Below are 11,226 nucleotides of genomic sequence, written 5' to 3'. Positions count from 1 at the left end.
ATTTTAGCTTAAGCAACAGAGAAGTAAGAGGAAAAATAAACAATAAAAAACACTCGATAAAGGAATATAAAAGGTAATGATAATAGAAATGGAGACGACTGTACCTATAGATAGATTTATATACATCTCAGTGACTAGTGAATATAGGGAACCATGTTTTATAAAAGGACTAGTGGCTTCTTACTGCTTTCCCTTATACTCCAACTTATATACCTTATGAAATTACTGAATAAGAGTTAAAGAAAAACTGTGAAGAAAGAAAGATAAACGTAAGTCAAGCAGTGTCGTAGTAACCTCGAGTCAGAAGAGAATGTTTAAATATTCAAACATTGTCAACATAAATATCCTGAACCTCAAAGTCAACAAATATCCTGAAGCTCAAACTAACATATATGGAACAAGGTATTCGGAGACATTACATTAAAGGTTCAGAGAGAGAGAGAGAGAGAGAGAGAGAGAGAGAGAGAGAGAGAGAGAGAGAGAGAGAAACACCTGGCGCACCAAACACTAGACACGGAGATCCTCAGCAATCACGCCACGAGCGAAGGCCACTGACCGAGCCAAGTTAGCCGCCCCGCTGCCTGCTGGGTCAGACAAGGTGAGATGACGCAACCTTTACCTCCGCGCGGCTTCTTGCATGTTACGAGCGAACCACAGTGATTCTGGGCTTTTTGTTTGGGTGTTTCTGATATATTTGTGATGTGGTGTATTTTGCATGTCATATGGTTCTATTGTCAGTTAATCTATGTAATTTTTATCTGTGTGTGTGTGTGTGTGTGTGTGTGTGTGTGTGTGTGTGTGTGTGTGTGTGTGTGTGTGTGTGTGTGTGTGTGTGTGTGTGTGTGTGTGTGTGTGTGTGTGTGTGTGTGTGTGTGTGTGTGTGTGTGTGTGTGTGTGTGTGTGTGTCTGTAACGATAAGGAAAAGCAATTTATTCGGTTTCACCGTGAAAATCTCTCTCTCTCTCTCTCTCTCTCTCTCTCTCTCTCTCTCTCTCTCTCTCTCTCTCTCTCTCTCTCTCTCTTATGAATATTTACTGACGATTCTTTAAATTGCGTGAAAAATGTCTTTGCTCATTTTCCTTCGCATTTATCTTCTTTGTCTTTGTCTTTTATGTCACTGCTTGTCTGTCTGCAGTTTCTGCAAAAGTCTATTCAGTTCCACTTCATTAATCTCCTTCCTCATTATTTTCTTCCTTATTCACAAGCTCCGAAATTCCTTTGGTCTTGTAGGAGTCATCGAAGTCTCATTACGTAACCTTTGAGAAAACCAAGAACGTATTTTGTGTCTGACTGGTGAACACAGCAACCGTTCCTTTCCTCTTTCCCGACCCTTTTTCCTCTCCCTCATCCCCTCCGCTCCCTGCCAGCGCTCTACACACGACAACAAACACTTCTTTAGCCAAACCTGTCCAGAGCCCCAACGCGGAGTAAAAAGGAGAGCTTTGGAGAACAAGAATGAACGCAAAGCTTCTGTGAGCACACGAACCATTGATATGAAAGGTTTGGAAATATAGTCACTGCCTTTTATTCAAACTTTGATTTCGAGTAAAGACTTAATATCAATGATCCTTCATGAGAAAATGTTCTAGTTCCATATACCATTACATTCACTAATGACGTGTTATCCATTGTATATAAAACGTACAAATAAAAAAAAATATTAACCCTAGAAGACAGAATAAAAGATAAAAAAAGAGTCCACGAAGCTTTTATCATTACGTTATTCCTCCTGTAAATAAATAACGTAACAGAGGGAAGCGCTACCTTATAGAACATAGTAACAGGCGAAAGTAAGAGTGTGATTACAGAACATTAAGTAAGAATCAGGAATACATTGTGTATGAGAACAGCCATTACCTACTGACGCCTCTGTGTCACACGCGATGGGGGGACAAATTACCACGGAGACGCTAGTGTGGTGTGCGAGGGACAGGCGAGGGTTTCAACAACACATGACAACCTTACCCAGTTTTCTGTTGGGTTGCTTGTGTTATTTGTGTTGTTTTCATGCCTGCAGTTAGTTGGTGAGATTATCTTCTCTTACGAATGGTATCAAACAACGCTTTAGCTTCCTCGTGAGCAAAGGTTTAACTACACAACACTAACAATAGCATTACGAAAAGCTAAATATTGTATGAAATAAGATATAGGTTTGATGTACAGATCATATCGTTTTACAAAAAAATTCGAATATTGACACTTTAATAAAACTGCTTATTTAAGAGGAAAACTAACTACAGTATAAAAGAAAAAAGGAGGTAGAAAATGTAGTCTACAGTTATTGTTTTCGTGTCTGTGTATGAAGGTATAAAAGCTTGTTGGTATGGTAATGTGCAGTGTCTATAGTATAGAGTGGTAGTGGTAGTGGTGGTGGTGGTGGCGGTGGCGGTGGTGCTGGCGGTGGCTGTGGTATGGGACAATCCTGTTCATATACAATGGTTTGTTTTGCTGTACTTTTTTCCCGTCACGCGTGAGGCTGACGGCCAAAAATTCCGTTTATGCAGTTAGCTAACTTGTTTGGTCTCAAATTACCTGTAAAAAACAAAACGAAAAATAGAAAAAATGAAAAAAACAAGCAAGAACGTGTTTCTGTTCATTTTACAACACACGCACACACACACACACACACACACACACACAATTAAAGCAAAAGCTGACATCAGTAATCTGTTATACAACCTCTGTTGGCACCCACATTTTTACAGTAATAAACTAACGTATAAAGTGTTTATAAAAGTCATGAATAAATTATACTATTGCAAGTGAATACATTTTTAAAGGGAAAAGCTGCACTGATAAACCTATGCGGGTGACATTTTCCGTTTGTTATTCTGACGAGAGAGAGAGAGAGAGAGAGAGAGAGAGAGAGAGAGAGAGAGAGAGAGAGAGAGAGAGAGAGAGAGAGAGAGAGAGAGAGAGAGAGAGAGAGAGAGAGAGAGAGAGAGAGAGAGAGAGAGAGAGAGAGAGAGAGAGAGAGAGAGAGAGAGAGAGAGAGAGAGAGAGAGAGAGTGTGTATGTGTATCTATGTCATCATGTTATATCATACTGAGAAAACCGAGAGGCAGCTCAAGTTCCCCTGACAAAATTTGTTGCGGGATGTGAATATGAAGAGGAAGAGGTGGTGGTGGTGGTGGTGGTGGTGGTGTTATTGTTGTTGTTGTTGTTGTGGTGGTGGTGGTGTTATTGTTGTTGTTGTTGTTGTTGTTGTTGTGGTGGTGGTGGTGGTGGTGGTGGTGGTGGTGGTTGTGGTGGTGGTGGTGGTGGTGGTGGTGGTGGTGGTGGTGGTGCCGGCGGCGGCGGCTTCTTGTAAAAGCTGGTATTGGTGGCGGTATTTGTGGTGAAATTGCTTTAATCTTTTTTAATAAATGGCATTAGTGGTGATAATGGGAAACCCATTAACCATAACTGTCCTTTTTTCATGCATTTTTTAAAACATTTCCAGCATCATCATCACCACCACCACCATCACCACCACCACCACCACCACCACCGAGGCCAAATCGTGGGAGGAGTGACAATATTACACTTTAGCTCCTTTCTTTATGTAACGACGAGTTCATGTGGTGTGCTCGTACCAGACGCCCGCCAGTCACGGGTGGGTGCAGGATGTGACAGCGTGTGCAGGCGCGTCACTCAAATCAGGGGGCGACACTCGGTGGATTTCCGGAGTTGTTTCATTTCCTATCACTCAAGTCTCCCTCCCTACACCCACTGGCAATAAAGTGAGCAAACAGATGTTGTTGATGTGATGATGGTGGCAATGGTGGTTGTGGTGATATTGGCAGCAGTGGTAGTGGTGGTTACAGTAGTGGTTATAGCTGAGATGATAGCAACAGTAAAGGAAAAGTATAGCAATTGTAGCAATGGACGTAGCTACTTTGGTTTGATTGATGACCTGTTCATGACGAGCAACAAGACTTGTTCGCGTTCTTCCTCCAGCTCACATAATGAAAGGCCCAGCAAAACTACTTTCCTATTCCTTTCCAATTTCACCTCACTCTGCCCCGACCCTCCCAGCCCCGCCCCAGCCTCCATCCCAGCCTCACCCCGCCCCGGTCCACTGTCCCGCGACACTCACGTCAAGGTCAATGATGAGTGATGGCGGCGAGAAGAGCGCCGAGGCCCACAGCACCACACTGTCGAGGCGGTAGGATGGGGAAGAGCCCAGCGGCGAGGAGGCAGCGGACTGAGGACTGAGGGCAGCGATGAAGGGCCCCAGCGGACAGCATGGCGAGGCTGGCCGCGACGAGGGCCCGGAGGAAGGCCGCGAAAGAGATAGCAGCGGCGAGGTGGGCCTCGACTTTGTGGGCGACTTGTCATCTTTCACGGAGATACAATTCCCGACCTTTTCCTTTGGAGGGGATCTGCTCCGCTTCGGGGAGACCTTCCCCGGCGAGGTGTCCTTGGAGGGTGAGGCGGCCCTGGAGCGGGAGCGGCGGCCCCAGTCCCACCAGGCGCCGCCCTCACCCCGTCCTTCCTTCGTGGCGGGGGAGATCTTTCCCGAGCGACGGCAGTTCCAGGAAAGGGCGCGGCGATGGCGTCCTGTGGTTTCCATTCCCTCCCTCACTCACCACCCACACCCACCCACACGCCCACACGCCCACCCATATTACTCAGTGTGCACCTCCGCCATCACTCAAAATTGACGCTCCTTTAGGCCATGCTGCGCCCCGGTTCTTTGCGGGCGAGAGGCGCCTCTGCCTCGAACACTGTTGCTCTCCGGTCACCAAGAGGCCATGGTACTGTCGGGAACTTTGGCAGTGCTGCAAGAAACTGGCAGCCTCCCCAGCAGGCGCCCTGCCGCGGGACACCTGTTACACAGCGGCGAGGGGGACGGCCTCCACGTGTGCTCGGCGGCCCACACCCGCGGCGGCTTCAGGCGACGCTCACCACGTCAGCCAGGCTGCATCAGCACCTCCCGATATACATGATGTGCAGTGTAACACTGACACAGGCTGCTCTCAGCCTGTTGCACTTCCTCTTATCTTTGTTCCCTTCTACAGGGGCTGACACCCGTCAAATGCGGCTAGAGACTCCTCAGTGAGCCAGGCCTCCCAGGGACAGAGAGGCTCGTGGCCAAGAGGATAAGCCTGCAGCCGGTGACCCCAGCCCGGCTGCGCCTGGCAAATCCTCTGATCCTTTTACAGGCCGAAAAACAGGGGATGCATGTCAATGTTCCACCATCTAAAAACTGGACCACACACACATTCACCTCATTTTTCAACCCTCTGTTTGAACATGAAACGAGTCACTACAGGACCAGAACGCATAGCCTCTTAAATTATCCTTCCAGAGGCAGGAGAGAAAGAGAGGTAAAGAGAGGATCACGGGAAAGTCAAGTGGAGCGCCAGCGGCGTACGTCCTCACTCAACCAGGTTCGCCGTAATACTGAGGCCAACCTTCACGACCTATCTATCCTGCCGCCGGTCGTGACGCGACAGAAAACGGGAGATTCCAAATTTTGCAACAGTGAATGTCACCTATGACTGAGAGAGAGAGAGAGAGAGAGAGAGAGAGAGAGAGAGAGAGAGAGAGAGAGAGAGAGAGAGAGAGAGAGAGAGAGAGAGAGAGAGAGAGAGAGAGAGAGAGAGAGAGAGAGAGAGAGAGAGAGAGAGAGAGAGAGAGAGAGAGAGAGAGAGAGAGAGAGAGAGAGAGAGAGAGAGAGAGAGAGAGAGAGAGAGAGAGAGAGAGAGAGAGAGAGAGAGAGAGAGAGAGAGAGAGAGAGAGAGAGAGAGAGAGAGAGAGAGAGAGAGAGAGAGAGAGAGAGAGAGAGAGAGAGAGAGAGAGAGAGAGAGAGAGAGAGAGAGAGAGAGAGAGAGAGAGGAGGGTTGGGGGGAAGGGGCAGGCAGACAAACATACGGATGGACACAGATACAAACATATACACTACAGAGACACAGGGACGCAAACACATCGACATACAAACAAAGAGGAAGTGGAACAGACGAACAAACTGACAGACAAATATCAGCACGATAAAAGAGAGTGAAGAGGAATTCACTTATAAACAACAGACAGTAAATAATATTGTCCTGCGTGGAAAGAACACGAGTCAACGAGACAATCCGACAAAGAAAAAATAAATTATGAGCGGATCATCATCAGCCTCGTTCCTCTGGTTAATCTTTTTTCTATCGTCAGATTTTTTTACATTCTCTTCCTCACATTCTTCTGACTTTTCTTTTCCTCCTCCTCCTCCTCCTCCCTATCTTTCAACCTCATTATTTTTCCTTTTCTCTCTTCTCATTATTCATATTTCTACTGGCTTACATTCCTCCTCCTCCTCCTCCTCATCATCATCATCATCATCATCAAATACAAAGAATCTATTTCAACATTTAACTCAACCTCCTCTTTGAAGTATAGAAAGTATATATTGTAAAGGTTACCAAGGTATTTCGTTCTATCAGATCCTCCATTTATTCCCTGCCCAGCTCTCCTTCCTCTTCTCTTTCCTCTCTTTCTCCCTCCCTCTCTCCCTCTCTCTAGTCCAGTCCCTACATTTTTGCTCCTTCCGTCCCCCTACAGCTTCAGGATATTCAACAGTTCGTGAGGTCAAAGAAAAAGAGGAAATTGGGGATAGTTTGCTCTCTCTCTCTCTCTCTCTCTCTCTCTCTCTCTCTCTCTCTCTCTCTCTCTCTCTCTCTCTCTCTCTCTCTCTCTCTCTCTCTCTCTCTCTCTCTCTCTCTCAACATCCTTTAGAGCTATCCCATAAAATCCATTAACCGGATCCTCTCGTACCCCCGATCTGAGTCTCCTTTTTTTAAGCGGCCCGGAGCGCAGGTCGGAGGCTCAGGCGGCTGGGGCATCATGTAATAGGCTCTCCAATTATTCCTGCGCTATAGATGCTTCCCAGAATAGGGAGGTTTTTCTTACCCGTCTAAAGGCAGAAGTACTATGGGGATGTGGCTCTGCTGGTTATGGTCTGAGTTCGAGAGTAAAGAGCCAATCAAGAACGTTCCTGTCTCAGCTGCTTATCTTCATGTAGCTGATTTTTGTATTTATGGGTCAGAAGTTTGTTTGTCATATATACTGGAGTGTGATATGGAAATGTTCATATGAGAGAGAGAGAGAGAGAGAGAGAGAGAGAGAGAGAGAGAGAGAGAGAGAGAGAGAGAGAGAGAGAGAGAGAGAGAGAGAGAGAGAGAGAGAGAGAGAGAGAGAGAGAGAGAGAGAGAGAGAGAGAGAGAGAGAGAGAGTGTATGTGTATCTATGTCATCATGTTATATCATACTGAGAAAACCGAGAGGCAGCTCAAGTTCCCCTGACAAAATTTGTTGCGGGATGTGAATATGAAGAGGAAGAGGTGGTGGTGGTGGTGGTGGTGGTGGTGTTATTGTTGTTGTTGTTGTTGTGGTGGTGGTGGTGGTGTTATTGTTGTTGTTGTTGTTGTTGTTGTGGTGTTGGTGGTGGGGTGGTGGTGGTGGTGGTGGTTGTGGTGGTGGTGGTGGTGGTGGTGGTGCCGGCGGCGGCGGCTTCTGTAAAAGCTGGTATTGGTGGCGGTATTTGTGGTGAAATTGCTTTAATCTTTTTAATAAATGGCATTAGTGGTGATAATGGGAAACCCATTAACCATAACTGTCCTTTTTTCATGCATTTTTTTAAACATTTCCAGCATCATCACCACCACCACCATCACCACCACCACCACCGAGGCCAAATCGTGGGAGGAGTGACAATATTACACTTTAGATCCTTTCCTTATGTAACGACGAGTTCATGTGGTGTGCTCGTACCAGACGCCCGCCAGTCACGGGTGGGTGCAGGATGTGACAGCGTGTGCAGGCGCGTCACTCAAATCAGGGGCGACACTCGGTGGATTTCCGGAGTTGTTTCATTTCCTATCACTCAAGTTTCCCTCCCTACACCCACTGGCAATAAAGTGAGCAAACAGATGTTGTTGATGTGATGATGGTGGCAATGGTGGTTGTGGTGATATTGGCAGCAGTGGTAGTGGTGGTTACAGTAGTGGTTATAGCTGAGATGATAGCAACAGTAAAGGAAAAGTATAGTAATTGTAGCAATGGACGTAGCTACTTTGGTTTGATTGATGACCTGTTCATGAGGAGCAACAAGACTTGTTCGCGTTCTTCCTCCAGCTCACATAATGAAAGGCCCAGCAAAACTACTTTCCTATTCCTTTCCAATTTCACCTCACTCTGCCCCGACCCTCCCAGCCCCGCCCCACCCTCCATCCCAGCCTCACCCCGCCCCGGTCCACTGTCCCGCGACACTCACGTCAAGGTCAATGATGAGTGATGGCGGCGAGAAGAGCGCCGAGGCCCACAGCACCACACTGTCGAGGCGGTAGGATGGGGAAGAGCCCAGCGGCGAGGAGGCAGCGGACTGAGGACTGAGGGCAGCGATGAAGGGCCCCAGCGGACAGCATGGCGAGGCTGGCCGCGACGAGGGCCCGGAGGAAGGCCGCGAAAGAGATAGCAGCGGCGAGGTGGGCCTCGACTTTGTGGGCGACTTGTCATCTTTCACGGAGATACAATTCCCGACCTTTTCCTTTGGAGGGGATCTGCTCCGCTTCGGGGAGACCTTCCCCGGCGAGGTGTCCTTGGAGGGTGAGGCGGCCCTGGAGCGGGAGCGGCGGCCCCAGTCCCACCAGGCGCCGCCCTCACCCCGTCCTTCCTTCGTGGCGGGGGAGATCTTTCCCGAGCGACGGCAGTTCCAGGAAAGGGCGCGGCGATGGCGTCCTGTGGTTTCCATTCCCTCCCTCACTCACCACCCACACCCACCCACACGCCCACACGCCCACCCATATTACTCAGTGTGCACCTCCGCCATCACTCAAAATTGACGCTCCTTTAGGCCATGCTGCGCCCCGGTTCTTTGCGGGCGAGAGGCGCCTCTGCCTCGAACACTGTTGCTCTCCGGTCACCAAGAGGCCATGGTACTGTCGGGAACTTTGGCAGTGCTGCAAGAAACTGGCAGCCTCCCCAGCAGGCGCCCTGCCGCGGGACACCTGTTACACAGCGGCGAGGGGGGACGGCCTCCACGTGTGCTCGGCGGCCCACACCCGCGGCGGCTTCAGGCGACGCTCACCACGTCAGCCAGGCTGCATCAGCACCTCCCGATATACATGATGTGCAGTGTAACACTAACACAGGCTGCCCTCAGCCTGTTGCACTTCCTCTTATCTTTGTTCCCTTCTACAGGGGCTGACACCCGTCAAATGCGGGCTAGAGACTCCTCAGTGAGCCAGGCCTCCCAGGGACAGAGAGGCTCGTGGCCAAGAGGATAAGCCTGCAGCCGGTGACCCCAGCTCTGGCTGCGCCTGGCAAATCCTCTGATCCTTTTACAGGCCGAAAAACAGGGGATGCATGTCAATGTTCCACCATCTAAAAACTGGACCACACACACATTCACCTCATTTTTCAACCCTCTGTTTGAACATGAAACGAGTCACTACAGGACCAGAACGCATAGCCTCTTAAATTATCCTTCCAGAGGCAGGAGAGAAAGAGAGGTAAAGAGAGGATCACGGGAAAGTCAAGTGGAGCGCCAGCGGCGTACGTCCTCACTCAACCAGGTTCGCCGTAATACTGAGGCCAACCTTCACGACCTATCTATCCTGCCGCCGGTCGTGACGCGACAGAAAACGGGAGATTCCAAATTTTGCAACAGTGAATGTCACCTATGACTGAGAGAGAGAGAGAGAGAGAGAGAGAGAGAGAGAGAGAGAGAGAGAGAGAGAGAGAGAGAGAGAGAGAGAGAGAGAGAGAGAGAGAGAGAGAGAGAGAGAGAGAGAGAGAGAGAGAGAGAGAGAGAGAGAGAGAGAGAGAGAGAGAGAGAGAGAGAGAGAGAGAGAGAGAGAGAGAGAGAGAGAGAGAGAGAGAGAGAGGAGGGTTGGGGGGAAGGAGCAGGCAGACAAACATACGGATGGACACAGATACAAACATATACACTACAGAGACACAGGGACGCAAACACATCGACATACAAACAAAGAGGAAGTGGAACAGACGAACAAACTGACAGACAAATATCAGCACGATAAAAGAGAGTGAAGAGGAATTCACTTATAAACAACAGACAGTAAATAATATTGTCCTGCGTGGAAAGAACACGAGTCAACGAGACAATCCGACAAAGAAAAAATAAATTATGAGGGGATCATCATCAGCCTCGCTCCTCTGGTTTATCTTTTTTCTACCGTCAGATTTTTTACATTCTCTTCCTCACATTCTTCTGACTTTTCTTTTCCTCCTCCTCCTCCTCCTTCCTATCTTTCAACCTCATTATTTTTCCTTTTCTCTCTTCTCATTATTCATATTTCTACTGGCTTACATTCCTCCTCCTCCTCCTCCTCCTCCTCCTCCTCCTCCTCCTCATCATCATCATCATCATCATCAAATACAAAGAATCTATTTCAACATTTAACTCAACCTCCTCTTTGAAGTATAGAAAGTATATATTGTAAAGGTTACCAAGGTATTTCGTTCTATCAGATCCTCCATTTATTCCCTGCCCAGCTCTCCTTCCTCTTCTCTTTCCTCTCTTTCTCCCTCCCTCTCTCCCTCTCTCTAGTCCAGTCCCTACTTTTTTTGCTCCTTCCGTCCCCCTACAGCTTCAGGATATTCAACAGTTCGTGAGGTCAAAGAAAAAGAGGAAATTGGGGATAGTTTGCTCTCTCTCTCTCTCTCTCTCTCTCTCTCTCTCTCTCTCTCTCTCTCTCTCTCTCTCTCTCTCTCTCTCTCTCTCTCTCTCTCTCTCTCTCTCTCTCTCTCTCTCTCTCTCTCAACATCCTTTAGAGCTATCCCATAAAATCCATTAACCGGATCCTCTCGTACCCCCGATCTGAGTCTCCTTTTTTTAAGCGGCCCGGAGCGCAGGTCGGAGGCTCAGGCGGCTGGGGCATCATGTAATAGGCTCTCCAATTATTCCTGCGCTATAGATGCTTCCCAGAATAGGGAGGTTTTTCTTACCCGTCTAAAGGCAGAAGTACTATGGGGATGTGGCTCTGCTGGTTATGGTCTGAGTTCGAGAGTAAAGAGCCAATCAAGAACGTTCCTGTCTCAGCTGCTTATCTTCATGTAGCTGATTTTTGTATTTATGGGTCAGAAGTTTGTTTGTCATATATACTGGAGTGTGATATGGAAATGTTCATATGAGAGAGAGAGAGAGAGAGAGAGAGAGAGAGAGAGAGAGAGAGAGAGAGAGAGAGAGAGAGAGAGAGAGAGAGAGAGAGAGAGAGAGAGAGAGAGAGAGAGAGAGAGA

At 48.1% G+C, this 11,226-nt stretch overlaps 1 protein-coding gene across 7 annotated transcripts in view; it reads right to left on the bottom strand.

The window, feature by feature from the left end:
• Positions 1-11,226, bottom strand: part of LOC135110584 (pleckstrin homology domain-containing family G member 5-like) — a 222,862-nt gene that overhangs the window by 143,475 nt on the left and 68,161 nt on the right. The window contains exon 1 of one of the 7 annotated variants that reach the window (XM_064023051.1): positions 4,079-4,819. The exons of the other annotated variants lie outside the window; for them this stretch is intronic. Coding sequence (XP_063879121.1) covers positions 4,079-4,555 — 477 coding nt within the window. The 5' untranslated portion in view covers positions 4,556-4,819. Of the gene's footprint in view, positions 1-4,078; positions 4,820-11,226 lie in introns of those variants that run through there. 7 annotated transcript variants of the gene reach the window in all.

Source organism: Scylla paramamosain, chromosome 20, assembly GCF_035594125.1.
Source record: "Scylla paramamosain isolate STU-SP2022 chromosome 20, ASM3559412v1, whole genome shotgun sequence".
Taxonomy (NCBI): Eukaryota; Metazoa; Arthropoda; class Malacostraca; order Decapoda; family Portunidae; genus Scylla; species Scylla paramamosain.
The sequence above is the reverse complement of the archived record's forward strand: the minus strand, read 5'-3'. Positions and strand labels throughout refer to the sequence as shown.